General features: G+C 39.6%; 1 protein-coding gene across 2 annotated transcripts in view; it reads left to right on the forward strand.

Annotated features, from left to right (window-relative positions):
* ALDH1L2 (aldehyde dehydrogenase 1 family member L2) overlaps positions 1-25,912 on the forward strand; it is a 57,898-nt gene extending 31,986 nt beyond the window's left edge. The window contains exons 13-23 of one of the 2 annotated variants that reach the window (XM_081250033.1): positions 116-266; positions 2,489-2,559; positions 2,636-2,741; positions 8,992-9,079; positions 9,557-9,650; positions 10,822-10,921; positions 11,910-12,008; positions 14,429-14,594; positions 16,475-16,580; positions 19,305-19,504; positions 21,530-25,912. In XM_081250033.1, the coding sequence (XP_081106159.1) occupies positions 116-266; positions 2,489-2,559; positions 2,636-2,741; positions 8,992-9,079; positions 9,557-9,650; positions 10,822-10,921; positions 11,910-12,008; positions 14,429-14,594; positions 16,475-16,580; positions 19,305-19,504; positions 21,530-21,585 (1,237 nt within the window). In that variant the 3' untranslated portion in view covers positions 21,586-25,912. Of the gene's footprint in view, positions 1-115; positions 267-2,488; positions 2,560-2,635; positions 2,742-8,991; positions 9,080-9,556; positions 9,651-10,821; positions 10,922-11,909; positions 12,009-13,432; positions 13,607-14,428; positions 14,595-16,474; positions 16,581-19,304; positions 19,505-21,529 lie in introns of those variants that run through there. The other variant, XM_081250034.1, reaches the window with a different exon arrangement.
* The last annotated feature ends 479 nt before the right edge of the window (positions 25,913-26,391 follow it).

Genomic DNA, 26,391 nt, shown 5'->3' on the forward strand with positions numbered 1-26,391 from the left:
TGAGGACAGAGACCTGGTTCATTTGTGTTCACCTCTGAGTTCTCAGCCCTTAGGATGATGCATTAAATGCAGTAGAGACTCAATATTTGTTGAATGAATTTCTTTATGCATACAGACTAGCAGACCTACTGGAAGAGAACCAAGAAGAGCTGGCAACCATCGAAGCCCTCGATTCAGGGGCTGTCTACACCTTGGCTCTGAAGACTCACATTGGAATGTCTGTGCAAACATTCAGATATTTTGCTGGCTGGTGTGACAAAATTCAAGTAAGTGCAAATGTTGTTTGTCTCCATGTAGATCATTCCAAGAGGAAAAGGGACGAATGTTTATTAGTCTGTAAAGACACTTTGTCAGAGCCACCCCTTATGTAGGTTTTATCATCTTATCCTTATAACAATCATCTGAGGTAGGTGGATATCTATTAACTCTTATTACAGGCGAGGAAATTGAGGCTTGAGGACAATGAATGACTTACCTAGGGTCACACAGTAAGTAAACCATAGAGCTAGGATTTGAACTCAAGATTTTCTGAACCTAAAATCTAATGATGTTCTTTGTACTTTACTATAATGTCTCTTGAGAGCATCTAACAGTCTTGTTGGCATATAGAGAGAAGCCTGGTATCATGGAGGAATTGAAAACTCAAATACCTATAGAGGTCAGAGAGCTAACATAGATGGGCTATGCAGACTGGTTATAAGAAAAAGATTTTAAAGACATGAGTTTGATAAAAATTTCCATTTCCTTTTTTCTACAAGAAAATAAATATTACATGTGTGATGATAAATGGCAACTATACGTGGCTTTGGTATTAGGATACAGAGGGAAATAGGGCTTGTAGCAAACAGCAGAATGCATGCCACTCATAGACTCATGGTAACCATTGAAGCACCAGCCATCACAGCCACATTCCCAGCAGCAAGGAGGAAGTGGGGAAGAGGGAGAAAGGTAAAGGACTTTAAAAAGCATTCCGATCCTCCTACACCTTGTGCTTACATCTCCCATTGGCTGTCTCTGCTAAGGAGACTGGGAAACATAATATTTTATCTGGGCACATTGCTGCCAAAACCATTAATATAGAATCAGAGAGAACCGGTTCTAAGCCTCAGCTTTGACACTTACCAGCTATTGTTGTAAAAGTTATTTACCTCTCTGTGCCTTAATTTCCTTGTCTGTAAAATGGTCACAATAATCCATACCTTGCAAGTTATGTTATGAGAATTAGAAACAAGTGTTTATATAATAGAGGATTAAAGTCTACACCATAGTAGGTCTTGCACATAAATGTCATTTTTATTATTGTTCAGCCACAAAATCATACATATATAAGTATTTAGTAAGAGCAGTTCAAGTCCATCCTTCATCCTCAATTATGAAATCCAAATTGCTGTGAAACCTGAAAATTGATTTGTTTGATTGGTTCAGACTCATTTGGCACCAAAACATGACCTGAACCAAGATGAGTCTATAATCTTTATTCATATCACTTAGAGTGAATATTCATATATTTCACTGAATAAATATTAATATGCTTGATTATGGGGGGCTTCCCCAGGCCTTATTGGAGGTTATAGATATAATAACATTGTATAAGGTATATACATTATATTATGTTTCTAAAGTCAAAAAATTCTGAATCCCAAAACACACCTGGCCCCAGGGGTTTCAGATAAGAGACTGTACACTTACTTGTATTAATAACAGCAATAATATTTTATGTGGCAAAACAGATGTATAGCTTCAGTTAAAGACGACTGTCATGAATCAGTTGGGATCAAATTTGGCTGCGTATAATAGAAAACCCAACTAAGAAGTTTGTTTTTATCTCACTTTCAGGAGTCTAAAGGCAGGCAATCAAGTCTAGTGTGTGAGATAAAGATTCCTGCTCTTTCTTTGCCAGGGCATCCTTATACCATATGATCTCTACCCTCATGGCTGCATCTTGGTCTCTTGATAACCACTGCAGTGCCAGCCTTTTTAGCAACATTCTGAGCAGGAAGAAGGAAACAGTGAGAGTGAGGGGAAGAGTAAAAGAGCACTTGTCCAAGCTGAGTCAGCCTACTTTAAAGAGTGTTCCCCTTTCAGTGCTTTGTGCTAACGTCCTCCATTGGCCATCCCTATCTGCTATGGAAACTGGGGAACGTAGTAGTTTATCTGGGCACGTTGCCATTCCCATTATTAATATAGGGTTTCTGTTACTAAGAACGGGGGGGAGAATGGATATTGCTCAGGCAGTTAACATTCTCTGCCATGCCAAGTCATTGGGAATGGAGGCGATTAAATTAGAATTATGTTTTTTTCTCCTGTGTCTCAGTTCTTTTGAGAAAGACATAGCAGTTCCTTTTTAGGTGTAGATGTATTTCTCATAAATTGAACACTGCTTTTTTAATATCAGCTAAGAAAAAGCAAGAGAGGCAGACAGAAAATGGATTCGTTAATTTTACCCACTGAAATTAGTAAAATAGTATCAACCTTTTTCATTCTTTAGGGTTCTACAATTCCCATCAACCAGGCCCGTCCAAATCGCAATCTGACCTTCACCAGGAAGGAGCCACTTGGGTAAGACAAGGAGAGCGCTTCTGAGTGACTTGTGTTAGTTCGAGAGGACTGAGGATGTCTCTTTCTTCCCCGGCAGTGTCTGTGCCATTATCATCCCCTGGAACTACCCGCTGATGATGCTGGCGTGGAAGAGTGCCGCGTGCTTGGCAGCAGGCAACACCTTAGTGCTCAAGCCGGCGCAGGTAAGACGCGCAGAGCAAGGTACAGCATCTCCTCCTCTCCCATGTACCAGCAACGTACATTTACAAATATTATGTCTTTAAGCAAAAATGGGATCATATATCACAACATCATTTCATATATCATGGGCATCTTTTCATACTAGTAAATATTGATTTTTAATAGCTACCCAGTGTATCCTAGGGGGATTCCAAAATTTAGAACTTCCATGACAGTGGAAGCAGGCATAGTGTATGTCAGTGAAATCCATTAAATTTCTACAAACCAATTCAATTCTTGCAAAATGCCACATGCCCAGTAGTGATTTAGAGTAGCTTCGACATATAAAAAAAAAAAGTTTTTTGCAGGCATTCACATTTTCATTATCAAAAATATTGTAAAGTTATGCAAGATGAGGGACAAGCATGCAAAAGAATGCATGTAATTGTGGCAGCTGTGTGGAAATATATACATGTGGAAAATGAGGAAATAATTGAAAAAATAATTCAGATGATAGAGTTCTCAAAAACATCTTTTTAATGCTACAGTAGCTTTTCAAGAAAAGAATATGGTAGCCAACTTAACACCTGGCTCAGCATTTACTCTGAACAGTGCACAGTGGTAGACATTCTGAGGTACCCAAGTTGCGGAGAAAACTTGGTCTCTATTCAAGAAGAGTTTACAGTTTGTTACTTATTAACTATTCTTTTATTTCTTCTTTTAGGATTTAAAAAAAATACAGTTTCGTTTGTCATAACTACATAGTCATGTGACCACAGCCATCTTGTTTTCCTCATTAAAAACAATTTCAGTAAAAAAACCAGGTATACATTCAAAAATTTTTTTAATTCAAAAGATACCAAGAGGTAGATAGTGAAAAGTCTCCCTCTTATTCCCCCAGCCCTCCAATTTACCTCCCAGAGGCCACCAATGTTATTGTTATTTATTAGTTTCTTAGGTATTCCAGAAATATTCTCTTGTGTATACAAACATATTTTTTAAATTAAATAAATAATAATTTTTAAAAAATATTTTTTAACCAATTAAAAAACACACAGGAGGAGAAGGGGAAATGGGAAATTGCTAATCAACAAGCATAAAGTTTCAATTATGCAAGATGAGTAAGTTCTAGAAATCTGCTACACATCATTTTGCCTGTAGTTAACTATACTGTATTGTACACTTAACAATTTAAGAGAGTAAATGTCATGTTAAGTGTTCTAACCATAATGCAATACAAAATTAAAATAAAATAAAATAGTAGTATTCTATACATACTACCAAAGGGGGAAAAAATAACTTTAAAAAAAAAATTTATTGAGCATTTAGTATGTGCCACATGCTGTGTTAAGCACTTTTTCTTTAATTTAAAAAAATTTTAAAATATGTATGTATATATGTATGTATTTATTTATCTATGCCGTGCCGGGTCTTAGTCGCGGCATGCGGGATCTTTTAGTTGCGGCATGTGGACTCTTAGTTGCGGCATGCATGCAGGATCTAGTTCCCCAAATACAGATCAAACCCGGGCCCCCTGCATTGGGAGCTCGGAGTCTTACCCACTGGACCACCAGGGAAGTCCCCAAAACTTCTTTTTTTAAAACAGTTCCCAGTGTGTAGATAAACAATATTTTATTTAACCAATACCTAATTAATAGATATTGAGATTTTCCCATCTTTTTGCTGTTATAAACTATGTTGCAGTTAATAACCTTTTAAATATGGCATCATGCACATGTGCAATTATCTTTATAGGGTGGTATGTTCCTAATAGCAGAATCACTTAGTTAAAAGATACATGTGTTTGTGTGATAGCTGCTGGCTCATCCTGCCATGGGAATGGAACAGTTCACCAGCATCCTGTATGAGTGCTGTTTCTCCCAAGCAGCAACATTCATTAAACAGCAAGAAGCTAGTAAAGTGAAGAGAGAAGGCAGATAACCTAGCCCAGTGGTGCTCAATCCTGGCTGCACATTAGAATCGTCTGGAGTTCTCTTTTTTTTTTTTTTGTGGTACGTGGGCCCCTCACTGTTGTGGCCTCTCCCGTTGTGGAGCACAGGCTACGGATGTGCAGGCTTAGCGGCCATGGCTCACGGGCCCAGCCACTCCGCGGCATGTGGGATCTTCCCAGACCGGGGCATGAACCCGTGTCCCCTGCATCGGCAGGCAGACTCTCAACCACTGCGCCACCAGGGAAGCCCTGGAGTTCTCTTTTAAAAATACTGATATCTGGGCCCCATTGGCAGAGGTTCTAATTTAATTGGTCTGGGTCAGAGGCCAGGCATTGGTATTACTTAAAATCTTCACATTAGTTTCTAAGGTACAGTCAGGGTTGAGAACCACTATATGGCATCCAAAGAGAGTGCTAAGCATTGGAAAACCCTAGTGATTACATAGAATGTTCAAAATTTACAGACATGTATTGAGTGCCCACTGTTTGCCAGGCATATTATCAGTGACAAAGACATAAAATTTCTGTTCCTGTGGAAATTACAGTCTAACTCTATCTGCAATTTAAAACTGATAGTTTAATGATTGATGATAATTTTAATCCTGAGAATGAAAGACCCAAAGTTGCCATTGTTATGTGGGAGATATCTTTTTATTATGATATGAAACCATTGATAGTATTAAGGCCCTGTGCAAATGGCAGGAGGGCTGAATCAGTTGGCTTTCCCCCCTTTACCAGTAAGAAGTACAGACGCCCATGGTCTGAACTGGTCAGGCCTGTCAGGCTCTAACACCTTTTTTAATCTAATATTTAATAATGACCTACTCATGCCCAGAACACTGCTAAATGCTTTCACTTATATCATTTAAACCTATAATCCTGCCATAGTATAAACCTATATTCCAGTTGGTTAGCCGAATGGAAGAAAATCAATAAAATGAAAAGGGATGAGATAAAGATGAAACAATTTGTTTTATTTTATTTATTAATGGCATAAAATCTTTTTATTCTTACTTTAAAAAACTTATCACTAATTTAGGATAGTTTTTAAAAAAGTCTTTCTAATCATGGTGACTTCATACTAAGGCATAATAATATACACTTTGGTCTAGGATTGTCTTTAACTATAGTAGGTATAAATCCACTATTTGAGATAGCTTCTTGACAATTTCAAATATTTGGGCATTTGAAATTTCTTGTCAAGTCTCACTAGATTGCCATTTTTTTTTAAACCTCACAATGTCATTGTCATGGACCTGTTACTAGAAGGAGGAAAAATGTTAACCCTGCTTTTTTCTTGTTGTTTACTTGTATTTGCTCTATTAGTATTATTTATTATGCAGTTTCTATGTAGATTCTTTTTAAGTCACTTGATCATTTTATGAAGTTTGCTTTAGTTAAAACAACAACAGTCTATGAACCCATGCAACCTGGCCTGTAAACGTCAACCCACGGCAATATTCTGAAAGCACAGGAGCAAGTGAGGAAACCACTGTTTTTCCCTTGGCCTTGTGAGCTCCTATTCTTTCCTAGGATACCACACGTACCTCTGTGACCAGTGACCATCTGACCTTCATTCAGACAGAGTGAGAGTACCATTATCCAGCCACATAATAAATGTTAGTTATGTTTGATTTATTTCATATCTTCTTCCGCTAAAATATACAAAATAAAATAGCTCTACTATTTTCTATTCACAGCTCAATTTTTGCCCTATAATTTTTTGAGACCAAGCTAACCAAGTACTAATTTAAGACTTCATCAGCATTGCTTTTTAAGAGTGTAAAAATATGACTTTCATTTTGCTTCTGAGGTATGCATTGCTGTAATAGATCTTTAAACTGAGATCCATAACTATACCAATTTTTTGGTAAAAAGAAAGGGAAAATAAGTATGTTTTCATTTGAGCAAAAAGAAACATTCGAGGGATAAACCGGAGACTAATGAGATTGATTAGCTACAAGACTTGGAGAGGATGCAGCGGAAAGGACTGGGGGTGGGAGGTGGTTGGCCAGGAGAACAACACTTCTCTGAATGTGCTTTTGTATAGTCCTCACTTTTTATTTTATTTATTTATTTATTTTTTTGTGGTACGCGGGCCTCTCACTGTTGTGGCCTCTCCCATTGCGGAGCACAGGCTCCGGACGCGCAGGCTCAGCGGCCATGGCTCACAGGCCCAGCCGCTCCGCGGCATGTGGGATCTTCCCGGACCGGGGCACGAACCCGTGTCCCCTGCATCGGCAGGCGGACTCTTAACCACTGCGCCACCAGGGAAGCCCTAGTCCTCACTTTTGGAAGCATGTTTCCCATACTCAACAAGACAGCAAATGAACAAATAAAGAAAAGAAACATAATCAACATAGATGAGGCCAAAATCGAATACAAAAAAAATCAGTCAAGCCGAATTTCAAATGAACAACATCACCACGCCGAAGGGAGTGAGGAAGCACTCACCCAAGTAACTTGTGAATGACATTTGCACTCTATGTCCTCAGACTAGAGGCAAAAACACTGAAAATAAGTATTGAAGTTAGTAGGCTTCTTTTTCACAGGGACATGGCTTAATAATTCTCAAATTACTTTCTGTACATTTTAGGATTAAGCAAACAAGTAAATATATTGTGGATATTGGGAGCTATGTTTTTCACTGTTGAAGAGAGTTACAAATATGAACAGAAAGAAGGATAGAATGAGCCTTCAACCCACTGTTAAGAGGTTTTTATGGAAATTTCATTTCATAGGTATGATTGATTAAATCATTGGCTGTCGGTGATTGAACTCAAACGTCAGCCCCTCTCCCCTGGTTTGGGGCTGAAAGTTCCAACTCTCTAATCATGGCCTGATCTTTCTGGCCACAAAAACCCATCCTGAAGCTACCTAAGGGGCTCCCAGCTGCCAGCCATCTCATTAGTATATGGAAGGCATTTTTCATTTGAGATTCCAAGGTTTTAGGAACTCTGTGCCAGGACCCAGAGGCAAAGACCAAATATATATTTCCCATTATATCACAGTTTTAAAATACTATTCTGCACTAAAAGAAACCTGGGCCTCTTGAAAAAATGGTTGGAACAGGGAAAATACAAGGTGTGCCTGGAACATCTTGTTGGGCCAAAAAGCAAGGAAATGCTCAAAGAATGATCGAGACATGTCAGAAAGGCAGAGGATCCACACAGGATCCATCAGCCAAAGCTGGAACAATTTGAACCTCAAAAAAAGTAACAGTAGTAAAAGATTATAACCATTTGAATAAAGTAAGAATCCATGAGTTCACACTGATGTTAATTGATTAAATAGGAAGGAAAGCTCTTATAGTGGAAAGCCAACGAATTAATATATGTAGAAGGAATGATGGAATTAGAAAATCACCACTTAGCAACCATCATAATAATGATTGATTCAGGCAGGAATCATCCATGGATACTAAAACTAGTGGAAATTTGAGGAGTAACTGAATATTTAAATAGCCTCAAAGTAGCTCCCTAAAAAATATTTATTAACTACAAAGAGTAAAGTCTCAAAGTAGCTCCCTTTCTTTTTACAGTAACTTACAGTGATAAAACCTGGCAGATCACCCTTACCAAAGGATCAAAGTTAACCTTTCCAACATTGGGACTATTCAATAGCATGTTCCTCTTGATATGATGCACTGAGGAGAATTCAGCATCACTCCTGTGGTGTTCTTGCCAAAAACGCATAACCTGAATCTAATCACATGGAAACAGCAAATCCAGACAAAAGGACATTGTACAAAATAACCGGTCTGTTTTTATTGAAAACGTCAGTGTAATGAAATATAAAAGAAAACTCAGAATCCCTTTCAGAGGAAGGGAAACTATAGACGTGGTAACTAAATGCAATGCATGATCTTGGATTTTCTTTTTCTATAAAGCACATTATTGGGACCATTGGTGAAAACTGAAAAAAGAGTGTAAATTAGGTATTCTAGCAGTTGTTAATTTCCTGATTTTGGTGATTGTATTGTGGTTATGTAAAAGAATCCTTTGTTTTTAAGAAATGTACACAAAATTATTTAGAGGTAAAGGGACACATCAAATTTTACTTCTTAAGCAGTTCAAAAACATTGGGAGAGAGAAAGAGGATAAAGCAAACGTAGTAAAATGTTAACATTTGAGGAATCTGGGTGATGGATACATAGGAATTGTTTGTACTATTTTTTGCAACTTTGCTGTAAGTCAGAAATTACGTCACAATAAAAGAAAAAATAAAATGAACTCTGGTATGGCCATAGCAGGAAAGCTGGGTGCTGATCTAAAGGACAGGACAGAATCTGAAGTAGGTAATTGCTGTCTGCTTCTGCTCAGGTCACGCCCTTGAGTGCTTTGAAGTTTGCAGAGCTCTCTGTTAAAGCAGGCTTTCCAAAGGGGGTAATCAACATCATTCCAGGCTCAGGTAAGCCAACAAGGACCCACTTTGCTGTAACTAATGAATGGTTCAAGGGTAGCTGAGTTTTCCCACTGGTGTTTTGTCCTGACTTATAACTATATTAAAACTAAATACAGTTTACCAAACAGTTAAGTATAAACATACTTACCATGTGCTAAAATCTGAAAGTGGAAATACAGTGGCAGATGAGTAGGGTGGGAGGGGTGGAAATTGTACAACATTGTAAAACCACCCTACAGTGGCCCATTTCAATTTTTAAAAATCGCTTTGGAAGATTAAAAAATCAAGGCATACCCATCTTTGGGGTACTGACAATTGCATGGAGGATATTATTCAGATTTTTGTCACTTTGTTATTAGTATAGAAAATGTAAAACTGAGATTTAAATGAGAGCTTAGAAATCTACTTCAATGAATTCAAAGCCACCTTTACCATAAGAACTCGATAATGTTTTAATCTGTGTTTTATTCCATAATTCCACAGGAGGCATAGCAGGACAGCGCCTTTCTGAACATCCTGATATCCGCAAACTTGGTTTCACTGGTTCCACTCTGATTGGCAAACAGATCATGAAGAGGTATTGGTTTTAGTGCGTTGATTTGCTAAAAATCCTGTAAAACCAGGTCTTTGGCTTTGTTTTTGCTTTTTTGAATAAGGTGCTTTTGGAGGGAGAAAAATAACATCGAATTTAGAAGAGAAATCTTACCACAGCAGAGTATTGAAATGTTTGAATACAATAAAATACTTTCCAAAGTGTAAAGCCCAGAGTCACCAAAACCAGAGTTGTACTGAAAGCTCTGATAGCTTTAACAATCATTAAGCACAAAACATTTTCGGTGCTAAAGCTGTAGCCCAAATTGGTTTTGGAGCATAAGTAAGAAATTGAAAAGACATACAAAAGACAAATCAAATCTGGATTATTTATAAAATTAATTCCTAAAAAGCAGTAACATTCGTTCAAAAAAAATGCAAACCATCTAAATGTCCAAAATAAGGCAGTGGTTAAAGTTTGTTAACATAATGGAATACTGTGCAGTCACGTAGAATTTTTAGTAACATTGGAGTGTTAAACGGTAAATGGAAAGAAAAATAAAGTATAAAATTGTATATATTGGGTAATCCTAACTATATTAAATAAGACAAAGGCTGTGCTTGGATACAGACCAGAAATAAGTATATCAAAATGGTAAAAAAAAAAAAAAAAAAAAAAAAAAAAGTTGCTACTGAGCCATGGAGTGGAATTCTGTGATTTTTTTCCTTCTTTCTGAATTTTTAAGAGTATTTTTAAAACACTTTAAATAACAATACTTTTGCAAACAGGGATAAATAAACAGTATACTTCTGAAAATTGATTTTTTTTCCCCCGATGTGCCGGTAATCTGGTTAAAGGTTAAATTCTTTGCCAGGCCTTTATGTAACCAAAATTCTTACACCTAAAGAATCTGAATTTACCTATGATAATCTCTAATCCTTTGACCACAGAATTTAAAAAGAAACCAGTTTTTATTACAGAAGATTTCTAATATTCACAAAGCTTACAGAATAGTGTAATGAACTCCTGTGTGCTCATCACCCAGCTTCAACTGTTATCACCATTCTACCATTCATGTTTTGTCTTTGAATAAGTTTCTTAATATTTCTGAGGCTCAGTTATATTTTCCATGCTAAGTAGTAATTTATGGTTGAGGAAACAGAGAGCGAAACTGATAGACAAACTAAATGCTCATATTCCCTTTATTTTTCTCTAGCTGTGCTGTGAGCAACTTGAAGAAAGTTTCCCTTGAACTTGGTGGCAAATCCCCACTTATAATATTCAGTGACTGTGAACTTGACAAGGCCGTACGAATGGTAAGAGTAGGTCAAGTCCACCTAACTAGGTGCCCACTTCTGAAACACATTCTACCTCCTTCTCATCAGGAACCTTAGAATGACTCTTGGTTGGGGTTTTTTTTGGTTTTTTTTTTTTTACTTAATTAGTTAATTGATTTTATTTTTGGCTGTGATGAGTCTTCGTTGCGGCACATGGGCTTTCTCTAGTTGTGGTGAGCGCTACTTTTGTTGCGGTGCAAGGGCTTCTCATTGTGGTGGCTTCTCTTGTCATGGAGCACAGGCTCTAGGTGTGTGGGCTTCAGTAGTTGTGGTGTGCAGTAGTGGCTCGCAGGCTCTAGAGCACAGGCTCAGGAGTTGTGGTGCACGGGCCTAGTTGCTCCACGGCATGTGGGATCTTCCCGGACCAGGGCTCGAACCCATGTCCCCAGCACTGGCAGGCAGATTCTCAGCCACTGCGCCACCAGGGAAGCCCAATGCTTGGTTCTATCTAATCAGAAACAGAAACCATTCTCTTTATGTTTAGATTTGGGACTGCTCAAGGCACTTAATTTAAAAAAATAATGTCATTATAATTAAACATGTTTTTGAAACTTGGAGGCCAGGTTTTTAAAACTGATGTAGAGATTTATAAACATTCATGATTTATTTAAACTGATGTAGAGATTTTTAAAAGCAAAATTTGGTATAGAAATATTACATTTAAATGTATAGAATAATCTAAATTTTCTTGTAACACAAAATCTCTTTTTATCACTAAGTCCTTCATGTTATGTACATTTTTTAAAAAGTACTCATGGACCAAAAGGGGAAAGGAGAAGCAAAATTCCTAAAAATATCAAAACCAAGAATCTCCAAGCAACACTAACTTGGCCAAGGGCTTGTGTTTTTCTCTGTCTTCTCTGTGTTGTCTGCTGTCTTCCAATAACATCTAATTCTCAGTGTGTGCAATTTTATGACAATCTTGACTTCCCAAGCAATAACAGTATTTTCTCTTTTGCTGCCAAAGGGCATGGGAGCAGTGTTTTTCAACAAAGGAGAGAACTGTATTGCAGCTGGTCGGTTGTTTGTGGAAGAATCCATCCATGATGAATTTGTGACAAGAGTGGTAAGTGTCTTCAAATTTGCTGTGTGATTTGTATAGAAATTGCCTTTACTTTAAAAGTACTTCTGGGATTATTAATGAACTTAGATGTGATGATAGTGCTATGGTTATATCTTTTAAGAAGAACACAATCCTTATCTTTTAGAAGTACTTTCTGACATATTTATAGATTAGATTATGATATCTGGACTTTGCTTCAAAATAATACAAAAGCGAAGGAAGTAAGTGGGGGAATAAATTGGTCATGAGTTGGCAGTTGTGGAAGCTGACTGATGGGTATGTGGAGTTTCATTATATTATTTACCTACTTTTATATGTTTATAATTTTTCTTTTTTAAAACAAATTATTTATTTATTTATTTTTGGCTGCGTTGGATCTTCGTTGCTACGCATGGGCTTTCTGTAGTTGCAGTGAGCGGGGGCTACTCTTTGTCGCGGCGCGCGAGCTTCTCACCGCGGTGGCTTCTCTTGTTGCAGAGCACAGGCTCTAGAGTGAAGGCTCAGCAGTTGCAGTGCATGGGCTCAGTTGCTCCACGGCATGTGGGATCTTCCTGGACCAGGGCTCGAACCTGTGTCCCCTGCATTGGCAGGAGGATTCTTAACCACTGAACCACCAGGGAAGTCCCTATAATTTTTCATAGTAAAAAGTTATAGGTGTATATTAGAAAACCTGATAAAGTATACTTAAGAGCTATTACTACCTATACCTTGCTCTGCATTTATAGTATATTAGATCCTTGATATTTGTAGAAGATATACTCCTAGATTATTATACATCCCTAAATTGACTATGAGAGATATACCACTAGATGCTTACAAATCCTGAATTTACAGTTAAATGATAGCATATAATTTCCTCCACTAAGATAGATAGACAGATATATACATACATACATACATACATACATACCCCCGTAGTTGGTCATGATTCCATAAATATGAGACTAAACGTCATTCATAGAACTATTAAGATGAATTCTGTGGCTAAAATGAACTCTAAACATACTACACAGGGACTTCCATGGTGGCGCAGTAGTTAAGCATCTGTCTACCAATGTAGGGGACACGGGTTCGAGCCCTTGTCCAGGAAGATCCCACATGCTGGGGAATAGCTAAGCCCGTGCACCACAACTACTGAGCCTACGCTCTAGAGCCTGTGAGCCACAACTACTGAGCCCGCGTGCCACAACTACTGAAGCCTGCGTGCCTAGAGCCCGTGCTCCGCAACAAGAGAAGCCACCGCAATGAGAAGCCTGCGCACCGCAGCAAAGAGTAGCCCCCGCTCACCGCAACTAGAGAAAGCCCATGCACAGCAACGAAGACCCAACGCAGCCAAAATAAAATTAATTAATTAATAAAAGAAATACTACACTCTATCATTATTATGGTAATAGTAATCACGAATTTGTTTCTGTTTAAAAAACCAGCACCCAGCCTTTTTTCCTTCAGAGCCAATTCCCCCATCCCACCCCCCAAGAAGCAAAGGCATGTTTCCTCATGAGAGTGGAAAACAAGGAAGTCATATGGAGAGGCAGATGGAGGGCAGTGGCTGCCTCATGAACATCCCCATAATTCAGTTTTGTGCCTGAGTAAAATGCAAGGTACAGCACTACACGTCATGGGCTTTCACAACAACTTGTTGAAATTTAAAATGCTGAAACCAGAAATGTCAAGGATTTGCTGTATCAGTCCATCAACAAACATGTTTTGCACACATATGAACAGTATTCATTTCTTCATTCAGCAGGTATTTCTTGAGCACTTACTGAGGGATTACTGCCAGACCTAAACTCAAATTCATGGCCCTGTGGGGTGATGGTAACTCCCTTTCTTTCTCCTTAGTAGAATTGGACTTAACATCAGGAAACGCAGAAATAGATTAAGATAACCAAGGAACACATGTCAGTGATGAACATTCTTCGATAAAGATGGCTTTTCATTGGAATATTCTAGTATATCCTCTGGTGTGGCTGTACTGTGAGAATTTCACAAGGGCAGTCTGCCACATTTGGGGAAAGGAAAAAGACAGCAATGTGGCCATTTTAGAAATTATTTTGCCATGAAGAGTGTAGGTATGCTGTATTAACAAAAATTCCAGAACATCAGGTTTGCTATTTTAACGAATTAACATTCGGGATAATTTTAAAACTCAGCGGTTACAAGCTTGGGCTTTCAGGGCAAGAAAACTCTACAGTATTTTGTGGCTGTGTGCCCTTGGGCGAGTCACTTAGCCTTTCTGATCCTCGGTTTCCTCATATAAGATGGAAATAATAAATATCTACCTCCAGTGCCACTGAAGACTAAATGAGGACACATCTTTGAACAGCTTAGTACAACACCCATCACACAGTAGAAACTCGGTCAAGGGTATCCATTCTTATTACTAACAGTCAATTGTGTTTTGTGAACTGGGTGACATACAGGTGGAAGAAATTAAAAAGATGAAAATTGGTGATCCACTTGACAGATCTACTGATCACGGGCCCCAAAATCATAAGGCCCATCTGGAAAAGCTCTTGCAGTACTGTGAAGCTGGAGTGAAAGAGGGGGCCACCTTGGTGTACGGAGGAAGACAAGTCCAAAGGCCAGGTAAGACCACCTCCATAGGAGGTATGCTGGGGGCCTGGCTTCTTATGTTGGAATAAACGGTAACAGTTTTTGTTGCAGCACCATCTTGCCTCAAAAGTAGTGTCATTGGGCTTCCCTGGTGGCGCAGTGGTTGAGAGTCCGCCTGCCGATGCAGGGGACGTGGGTTCGTGCCCCGGTCCGGGAAAATCCCACATGCCACGGAGCGGCTAGGCCCGTGAGCCATGGCCGCTGAGCCTGTGCGTCCGGAGCCTGTGCTCCGTGGCAGGAGAGGCCACAACGGTGAGAGGCCCGTGTACCGCCAAAAAAAATTATAAAAAAGTAGTGTCATTTACGTTATGATAAGAAGAATTACTTTCTAGATCTTGCTTGGCCACTTATAAGCTGTGACACCTTCAACAACAGTTCTTCTGAGCCTCAGTTGTAAAATGTGATGAAATGTGCATATCCTGCTTTACGAGGCCATTAGAATCAAATAAAATGGATGTGACAGGCCCTTAGCTGCGTAAGTAAACAAGTGTAATGGATACGGTGTTATTCAGGCACTGGTGATTTTCATTCCTGGCAATGTGAGATTTAATCTTAGCCCGCTTAGCCTGGGAAGGATTCATTTCTGTTGTCTAACGTAGTACTTGTTACAGAAGTATGTGAATGGCTCAATGTCATGATACCCAAAAGGAGAGAAAAACAAACAAACAACAACTGGAAAACCTCATGTTTTACTGTTGTAGGTAAATTGAGCACCAGCAGGACAACTGGTTATGATGTGCGCCCTATGGGATCCAGTGTGTAACACAGCATCGCCTATGAAGTATTCTTGCCAAAAATGTTTAACCATGAACCTAATCATGCCTTTAGGTCACATTTTCCATTTAAAGAAATACAGGGGATAGAGGAACAAATTAAATATCATCCCAAGGAAGCAATGACAAATCTGAAATGCATAAAATATTCTGCAGGACAACTGAACCAGTCTGTTTAACAAGTCAGTGGCATGAAAAATAAGGGGCAGGGTAAAGGGGAGAAATATTCTAGAGTTAATGGACCTTAAGCTATCTAACAACCAAATGCAGTGTGGAACTTATTTGAATTCTGAACCAAACAAGTCAACTATAAAAAGATATTTTCCAGAAATCAGGAATTGAATACAAGTATCGAATCATTATGGTGTACACCTGAAACTAATATATGTCATTGCATCTCAATTAAAAAATTGGAACTTAGGGCTTCCCTGGTGGCGCAGTGGTTGAGAGTCTGCCTGCCGATGCAGGGGACACGTGTTCGTGCCCCGGTCCGGGAGGATCCCACATGCCGCAGAGCGGCTGGGCCCGTGAGCCATGGCCGCTGAGCCTGCGCGTCCGGAGCCTGTGCTCCTCAACGGGAGAGGCCACAACAGTGAGAGGCCCACGTACCGCAAAAAAAAATTGGAACTTAAAAAAAGGAATTGAAATATAAACTATGAATAAGGAATTGGCGTTAATTTTGTTAGGTGTGATAATGTATTGTGGTGTGTAATAAAATGTCCTTGTTTTTTACAGGTTTGTACCGAAATACTTGTGGAGTATAAATTGTAATCTCTGGAATTTGTTTTAAACTATTTCAGCAAGAAAAAAAAGAATCAAATATGGCAAAATATGCATAAAGATTTATTTTACTATTCATTATACTATTTTCTCTACTTTTACATATGTTTGAAAGTTTTGTAATATCATAATAAATAATTTAATAACCTAGGAATGCTAACACCAAATAGGAAAATGAAAGTCTTCTTGGTTCTACTGACCCATAACGGAAGAAAAAAATTTATAATGTAATTAAACAAGAGAACTACTAATTGAAAATTACCCTTTAATTGATGTTATTTTCTTCTGTTTTTCAAATAGGCTTTTTTATGGAACCTACTGTCTTCACAGATGTGGAAGACCACATGTATCTTGCCAAAGAGGAATCCTTCGGGCCTATTATGGTCATTTCTAAATTCCAAAATGGGTATGTTCCTCAGGCATAATTTGACCGGATTGCCTAGATGCTTTTTTCTGTCATTGTGCTATGTACAGAGCATAAAATCAATGAACATATAATTTTCTACCGTAAGAATAATTGTCTTAATAATTAGAAGAGAATGCTAACCAATGTAGATTATAATATATTTTTGCTCCTTAGCTTAAATTAATGGCTGACATTATGGAATGTTCGCTAAGTTTTAGTTTTTGTACAGTCAGCATTTGAAGTGTCTCTGGAATAAGGTCAGTAACTGAGAATAACAGAACTGGTTTTCGCATTTACATTTCTAGGGAAGGCAGCATCTATGAAATCTGATTTTCCCAAAGAGTGTTTTCTCCATAGGGGATCATGCCCCCAAAAGCCTAATACTCAACTCTTTGTAGAAATGTCCACAATCACCATATAATCAACCGTGAATGACATACTGGTTTATTATGGTGCCTGAAACTTTGATATGCTCAGTGTTTAGCATATCAAAGAGGGCCGTATAGTAACTGAGCTCATATCAGAATCTTTAACACAATAGACTCTCATGGTATACTGCACACAATTCTTCAGAATTCTGGCTTTAGTTTTCCTTTAACCAAAGAGAAAACAGAATACAGAGTTCAGAAGGACTTCTTGGTCTTGGACAGACATACTGTGAGACCTTTGGGGACACTAAGCTGTAGTGAGTAACCTTTTGACATACTGATCCAAGGATGCCCTGTTACCCTCTTTTCCTTATTATAAGTTCCCCCATAGGATGGTCCTTGTGTTAAATATGCAGATATTAGAAGCCAGTTTTAGGGGATGTAAGCCTAGATAAGTCACGGTTCCTGTCCTCAAGGAGGTCACCATCTAATAGGGGAGACAGACAAGGAGACGGGCAATTACCCCAGAGGGCCTAGGTGGGAGGTGCAGTGGGTAGAGTCTGCCCTGACCACCTCTGTGGGCTTGGGCCACTTAATTCCTCTATTAAGTTTCTCTATTTGTGCAGTTTATCTATTTGTGAAGTTGGGTTATTAATAGGATCTACCTTTTGGGGTCATTCTAAGTGTTAAATAAGTCAAGTGTTTGCTGTTGGTGACATTGCAGTCATTACACTCATTATTAGTCTAAAAGTGGGCAAGGTGTGCTGTGAAGCTATGTCGTCTCAGTAGTCCTCAATGGGCAATGGCATACAGCCATCTTTCAGCCTTAGTCCACGCTATAAGTATTCACAGTGCAATCAGGTGCAATGCATCAAGTGTGAGAGTTTTAGCAGAGCCTCAGGCCTCTCCAAGTTAGATTCCACATTTCTCATGAGAGTTGAAGATTGTGTATAGTCAAGATTACCTTTGAAAATCCCTTGGGAAGACACCACATTGAAGCCTATGCTGTCTCTCAAAGAATTCAGCACAACTAATTCTTGCTCCAGTTTTGAACAGAAATCATGTTTCTTTGCCAGAGCCCCAGATGAAATCTTGGCTTACATTTGCTGGCCATGTTGTAGAAAATTCATGCATTTTTTTAACATTAGTATGACACTCATAAAGATGAGATACTCACACTATGGCAGGCATGTTGGAACTGGACCCAACTGAGAGAAGAGCAGGTTCACATCTGCACTTACTTGATGTGTACACATACTGAGTCAAAAGGCAGGGAAGGGCTTCCCCGGTGGTGCAGTGGTTGAGAGTCCGCCTGCCAATGCAGGGGACACGGGTTCATGCCCCGGTCCGGGAAGATCCCACATGCTGTGGAACGGCTAGGCCCGTGAGCCATGGCCGCTGAGCCTGTGCGTCCGGAGCCTGTGTCCACAACGGGAGAGGCCACAACAGTGAGAGGCCCACGTACAGACAAAAAAAAAAAAAAAGGCAGGGAAGTCACCAGACCCATTTAAGGGATGATTTCACTACCCTTTTATTGGATTGGCATATTAATTGCGTTCACTCTCACTTGATGGTGCAACACCCTAGTATACAGAAAAGTAAAATGTTATCCCTGCCCTCGAGGAGGTTCCAGTCTAGTTGGAGGGTGAACACCAAATACACAAAAAGGTAAACCAAAATACTGAATTGTAGGAATATATGCTACCCTGTTATAGCTAACTTTCATTGAGCATTTCCTGTGTTCCAGACACTATTAGCTCATTGAATCCTCATGACAAGAAGACAGGTGCTATTATTATTATTTCCATTTTTTCACAAGAATAAACAAAAGCAGGGGAGATGAAATGATTCACCCAAGGTCACCCAGGCAGTCTGGCTGTGGAGCCTCCTCACCGGGCCACTACACTACACTGCCTACACAGTGGCACTGGTGGGATCTGGGAAGGCTTCAGGGTGAGGCATCGCATGATGAGCCTTGAAATGTGCATGTAAAATCTGGATAGATGGGGGGACACTGTGGGTGCTCTGAGAATATGTCTGTAAATGGAGCTCAAGGGAGAGGAAAACAAATGGGGTAGTCATGAAGAATAAGCCATGAAGAAGACTGAAAAGATGACTTCAGATTTTAAAAGGTGTTTCATGATATATGTGAAAAATATAATACTAGAGTTGTAATATTTCATTGGGAGTTTCTTTTGGTGTAAGCCTGGAATATTTCATTTATAAAAATGTAAGCACATTGGCAGTAATGTTTTCCAGTTTCTAGCACAGAGGGGAAAAACATTAGAACAGAAAATGAAAGTGTTTTGCTTTTGCATTTAATGAGGTTTTATGTCTTCCTAAAAACATCTTGCAGGGACATCGATGGAGTGTTGCAGCGAGCAAACAATACAGAGTACGGCTTGGCCTCGGGGGTTTTTACGAGAGACATAAATAAAGCTATGTATGTGAGTGAAAAGCTAGAGGCAGGAACTGTTTTTATTAACACCTACAACAAGACGGATGTGGCAGCCCCTTTTGGTGGGGTTAAGCAGTCTGGCTTTGGAAAAGACTTAGGTATGAATATGCCTTACCTTTCTACTGCACATCACAGAATAGTCCGCTTCATGCAACACTCTTGTATTGCTTTAAAGGGCATTTCCTACATGGCAGTTGGATCTGGGCTTTCAAGGGTACTGATTTTTTTCAAAGTTAAACATTTTTATTGAACATAACGTAAATATAGGAAAGTACTCAAATTGTGTGGAAAAGTGTTTCCTTTTAAAAAAGAAGATTCATGTTGAAAAGAAAACCCTGACAATATCTTTTAGCTAAAATATGTTAGGTTTTTTTTTTTAACCTGACATTCAGCATGAACTTGGTTTAGATGTCATGGGACCAAGTGGAACCAAGAAAGGAAAATGGGTAGAAGGCAATAACCAGCTAGCCCCAAGAATAAATCCTGTCCCTGAGCCACCTGGCAGTCTTTCAGAGACAACACTGAAACTGGCAGAGTATTCTGGGCATCTGGGAGCTCAGATTGAGAGTCTGCAGAGAGCCCAAAATGTAATTCACCGTGGGCAGTAACACTATCACATTTCCAGTTACAGCTTACTTTGAACACTAAATATGTACCAGGCCCTATTCTGATACTCTACCTGTAATAGCACGAGCAGTCCTCACAATAGCCATGGGAGTGTAGGTACTATTATTATCTTTATTTTACAGATGAGAGAAATGAGGCTCAGAGATTTGGGGTAACTTTCCCAAAGTCAGCCAGCCAGCCACTGGCAAAGAGAATGCAAAGCCAGACAGTTGGCTATGCAGCCCATGTTCTCACGCCCCACAGTCAGTCTGGCAGGTTGTTTCAAAAATTGAAATGCTTGTGATTTACTGCAATTACAGTCTGCTAACATAAATTGGGTTAATTTGGGGTATTTTTACATTTTCTCTTTCCTGAAGACTTTTGGCAGTGTATTCGCAACAATAAAAGTGGCTCTCGTTTTAAATTCCATTGAGTTGAAGGTAAAGTCTTTTTTTTTTCATGTCTTCAATCTGGCTTTCATCCCTGGATCCAAAACACATGGGGAGATTTTCTTAGGGAAATTATTTTTATAAAGCGAGGCAACAGTGTTCCACTTGTCTTTTGATAGAGAATGATCGACACACTTCATGTCTGTTTTATTATAAAGCAGTAGACTTTGTCTAACAGCTTCTTCCTCTGCTAATTTGAAACTCCCTCAGCCCAGTGGTTCCCAGGTGCACATTGGATTAGAATCACCTGGGAGCTTTAAAAAAAAAAAGGAAAGATGCTGATTTAATTGGTCTGGGGTATGACCTGGGATCAGGAATTTTAAAAGCTCCCTAAGGTGATTCTAATTTAACATTAAGAAGCCTGGGTTTAGCTCAACTTCCAGAATCATATACTCATTAGTTTCACCTGTGGTATTCATGCCCTTTAACTGATGTAGAAATCAATGACTGTGGTCGCTCAAAATAGGAACAGAATAGAAACAGAAAGGCAGACCTATTTATTTTTTTCCTGGATATGCCCCTGTGTCTCTAACATACTATGTAAGTCAGGAAAACTGCCTTTCCCTTATCTTTAAAATAAGATGAGACCAAATGATCTCAAACTTTCTTTGCTCTATTCTGCTTCGTTTAATTTAATTGGAAGGACAGTATCCTGATCACTTCTGTTCAGCCTAAATGGGCAAGGAATAGACATGGAGATTTGTCATCAAGCTGGGAAATAAAGGAGCAGGGTTTGGGGTAGGAAGTGATAAGCCAACACTCTGGTCCTTAGAAGGCCTGGTAGCTGGTCTAAACCCTCGCTCCTCAAACTGTGCACCACAAGCCTCAGCATCATCGGGGAATGGGTAGAAACATATCATCTTGGGGCCTCTGCTGGACTTAATCCAATCAGAATCTACAGTGTCACAAGATCTGCAGGTGATTCACATGAAATTTAAAGTTTGAGAAGCACTGCCTCAGCCCCATTCTATTCACCTGGTGACTGATATGCCTGCGCCTGTGTCCAAGATCTGGCGACATCACATCCACCTGTGAACGTGGTCCATCAGCTGCTTTTCTCTTCCCTAGGTGAGGAAGCTCTAAACGAATACCTCAAAACCAAGACCGTAACACTGGAATACTAGAGCAGTGCCGTCATCAGGAACCCCTCGCAGACAGCACCGCTCCACAGCTCTCCACACTGAAGAAGCCGGGCTGTGCTGAGGAAGGAGGTGTCAGCCACCAGCTGTAAAAAACCACAAGGACCACGAAGAGGGTCGGGCCACGTGTCTAAGCATTTACACATGTTCCTGAGTATTTTCTAATACCCCTTTTATACCTTAAAATGATGTGTAGTTGTTGGGTTTTGACTATGTCATATACCACGCATATTTCTAAAATATCAAGCTGCTTTTTTTGTTCCCCACCAAGACTAACCTAGTCATGGTTGTTCACCTTGCAGACGTCAATATCATGCAGTTATAATACAGACAGTGCATTGTTAGGAACCCTTGTATAATATGTACAGGTTTTAACCTCTGAACCAGGCATATGGGGTTGTTAAAAAGATTTTCTGTAATTTTGCTCTCAAGGAACAGTATATCCTCTAAGGAATGTGAAGGAAGTTCTTTTTTTTTTTTCCCTTTTGGAAATAAGATACATCTTTGTGCCTTTGATGTTCTATTTTTCAACCCACTGTGATGAGTGACCAACCCAGAAACAGTTCTTGTGTACCTACCAAGTATGAGGTACTACATTATGTCCTGAGGAGTATACAAAATTTAATGACATGATCTTTGGCCCCAAATAGTTTAAATTCTAGTCAATAGCTCTTAAAGTGGATTTTACAGTATGATGTATTATAAAGTAAATAGCTTTTGGAGGCTGATCTTGGTTCATATCATACCATCTTGCTATCTATGTGACTTTGGGAAACTTATGCAACTTCTCAGAGCCTCAGTCTCCTTATATGTAAAACGGGGACAGTAGTGCCTCCCTCGGAAGCCTTATAATGAGGATTCAATGCAATAGTTTTAGTACAGCACCTTGCACTGGGCTTTGTTTGTGGTAAATACTCAGATACTCAATAAAAGTTAAGTGCTTTCCCCATCACTATTTTAAAAATATAGTGAGATATATTAGTTAAATGAATTAATTTCCCTACAACCCTTTCCAGTAGTCATCAATTCCTATGCTGCTTTTCTCCTCCACTGTCTGACCCAGCACCTGATACAGCAGCACTGGAAAATACCATGTAGTGAAAAATGACAGTGGTACAAGGAAAAGGGTGCTTTTCTTTCTGCAGCTCATTCGTCCTTCTAGGACATTTGGTTTTCCATTCTCCTACCAATTGGTTCTGCCGTCCACTAGCTGGGTGATCTTGGGCAAATTAGTTACCTAATATCTCAAAGCCCAGATTTGGAATCTATAACACAGGGACAAAGTCCCTATCTCATTAGGTGTTGTAAGGATCCGGCGGGATAATATACATAACGCACTCAACAAGGTGTTTGGACCATTCTCTGCACTCAAGAAAGAGGAATTATTACAACCCATGCAGTACTCACGTAATTGCTCATTGTCAGACAAAAGTAGGTGGGTAGATTCTAACCATCCATGTATGATTAGAAGAAGGTGAGATCCTGAATTGAAGAGTCTTTGGCAGCTGGTCAGAGCAATTAATTTCCATGAATCCTTTCAAAGTAAAATTTCAGTCAACATCTCTATCTCTTTGGCTTTGAAGAAGCCCTTAGGGATTACTTGTTACTTCGGAAACTCGGCAGCTTAATGTCAGAAGAATGTAGGGAATCAGTAATCAACAAACAACAATAACAAAAATCAGGGGCAGAAAACATTCAATAGGAAGAATATCAGGCATGATCCTGGATGATCAACAGAGCAAATTTTGCCTGTAAGCGTTTTTTATTGTACCACAGCTCATTCAGAGCTCGGCACAGGTGAAATTCTAAATGCGGACCCAGCCGGGTTCAAACTGAAAGTTCATATTTGAATAAAATGACAATGTTCTTAATAGAAAGGAACCACTTTTTAAATGCAGTGTTTTAACTGATTTCATGTGATTTAAAGTATCACTTTACGAGATATTTTAATGATAGATGAAATGGCAAACAAAAACCTGGCCATTTCTTCCAGAATGACCTTTACCCTCTAATATTACTCTCAGTAGCAGTGCTTTTAATAGTTTTTGGGCCACAAACCTCTTTGAGAATCTGAATAAAGCTATAGATCTCCTCTGTCCCAAATTCACACGTACACACCTAGTTCTGCAAATACCTTCAAGAGATTCACAGACCTCCTAAAACCCATGCTTGACCTCCAGATTAAGAACTCCCTTTTCCCATAGCGAGTTCTAAAGTTCTCAGCAGCTTGAGTTTTTATATCCGACTGCTGACCAGAATCAAAGGCTCCATGGAATTTATAAAATTACCAGTGAATTTGAATTGGAACATAAGGATGCACAGCCTACAAGGTGATTTAATTAACACACTGAGTAATTAATTTATCACCATTTCTTCAGATCACTGATTATTTTGCTAATCTAAAGGACAAAACTGTGATCTGTCCCCCGAACTGGAGAGTTGGGGAGGTGTAGACACTTTTATAAGTTGTTTTCCTTCGAAGTCCACTTCCCAGTGCCTTTGCTAAAGCAGCCCCCAGCACCCACCCACCCCCCTGGCCTTTTGCTCAAATACACCCTCCCTGGCCTCTCCTACCCCCCAACTTGGTTGTAAGTCTCTCCTCTATCCTCTCACTTGTCTGGAACATAGTACTTACCACTTGGTGCTGGAATTACTGGTCTTCCTAATTAGATATGAGCACCCCTCCCCCACCCCCAGGATTGGCATCTGTAACAACAGCTGTCATTTACTGAGGGGCTGCTGTGCGCTAGTCACTATGCTAAGCCAACTTAATCTTCACAACATCTGAAAAGATGAATAGATCAAGGTGCTCTTTTTCCTGGCTCCACCACTACCAAGAGGTTATTGCCAGTCTCTTGACTGGCCTTCCCGATTCCACCCTGTGTGGCTCTCTTCAAAGCTTGGGTCAGATGGTGTCACTCCTCTGCTCAAAACCTTCTAATGGCCCCCATTTCACTTAGAATAAGGTCCAGTGTACTTACTGTGCCTGCAAAGTTCTATCATTTCTGTTCCCAGCTACCTCTAACTTCATCTCCTATCAACCACCCTGTCATTCTCTTTAGCCACCCTGGCTGCCTTGATGTTCCTCCAACTGATCAAGCACACTCCTACCTCAGGGCGTTTGCACTTACTGCTCCTTCTTCTCAGTGGTGGGCTGGTAGGTATTTAACAAGTGGCTCTCTGAGAGGAAAAGAAAACTCTGATTTGTAGCATTTGCTGATTTCTGTGTACAGATGCTCTCACCAAGGCTGATTTCAAGCTACCAACTTGACTTCACTGAACGCAGAGTTGGGATGAGATGCGTGTAATTAGAACAAGTGTGGGCCAGTGCCAGCACACCACTGCCTCTTCCTGGAACTCTTTCCCCACACACCACCCCCAGCTGGTGGCTGCCTTACTTCCTCCAAGTCTCTGCTCAAACATCATCTTAGTAGAGATCCATTTGCTGACCACTCTTCCTAAAATAGCACATAGATCCCCACATTCACACCTCATCTGTCCTCATTCTTTAGTCTCCTTCTCCTGCCTTATTGTTGTAGCACTTACCACCACCCGGCATAGTTATTATCATCGATTTCTTCCCATTAGAATGTAAGCTTCGTGAACAGGTGCTTCTTTTGTTCAAGGACGTATCTCCAGTGTCTAACGCGTAGGAGGAGCTCAATAAATATTTGCTTTCAAATGAAAGAGGTTAAGAAACCTGCCCAGATCACACAGCCATTCAGTGGCAGAACAGGCACTCAAGCAATGAAGCTGGTATCTTAACCAAGCTAAGATGCTGTTACTGCCAATGCCTGAATCAGGCCCTCAGTAATGAATAGTAGGCAAATGTTAAATATTTGTCAAAGTAAAAAGCTAAGCAGAGTGAACATTAACTGCAAGAGCTTTTGTGGAAATGACTAGAGACAGGGCAAGGAACTAAACTGGTTCCCCCATACCTCCCTTCTAAGAAAATAGAAGCTATCAAGGGAAACCTGGGCTATAAGTAGATTATCAGACATGAGACATGATAGATAGGGTGGATTATTATTATTATACCTATTATGCAAGTAACACCCAAGCAGATTTTTTAAACGATTAAGACCTAATTTTGTAAAAATAATAAAATGGGAAGGTAAGATTCAACCATACTCTCCACAAATAACCACAGATGATATTTGAGATGTTCCAGATTTTTTCTATGAATACACTTTTTTTTAGAACTAGTATAATACTGTACATAACTTTACGTGCTTTTTTCAATTAACAATGTGTAAGCATCTTTCTATGTCAATAAACATACCTCTGCATATGTTCAGTGGCTTTAATTCAACTTGTTCTCTATTGTTGGACATTTATATTTGCTTTCTGCTATTTTAAATGTCACAGTCAATCTTAGATAGAAATTTGTGAACAAAACTGTTATTTGCTTAATTAGAATAAATTCCTAGAGGTGGAATCTGATTAAAAGGATATAGCAATCTGTAATCTTACCAAGTTTCTCCAAAGTTTTGCCACCACTGTGCATTATTTTTTTTAATTTAATTAATTTATTAATTTATTTTTGGCTGCATTGGGTCTTTGTTGCTGCACGCGGGCTTTCTATAGTTGAGGTGAGCTGGGGTTACTCTCTTGCGGTGCGCGGGCTTCTCGTTGCAGTGGCTTCTCTCGTTGCGGAGCACCAGCTCTAGGCGCATGGGCTTCAGTAGTTGTGGCACGCGGGCTTCTGGGGCACAGGCTCAGTAGTTGTGGCACACGGGCTTTGTTGCTCCATGGCATGTGGGATCTTCCCGGACCAGGGCTCGAACCCGT

The sequence above is a fragment of the Mesoplodon bidens genome (genome assembly GCF_964165515.1).
Source record: "Mesoplodon bidens genome assembly, chromosome: 11".
Classification (NCBI taxonomy): domain Eukaryota; kingdom Metazoa; phylum Chordata; class Mammalia; order Artiodactyla; family Ziphiidae; genus Mesoplodon; species Mesoplodon bidens.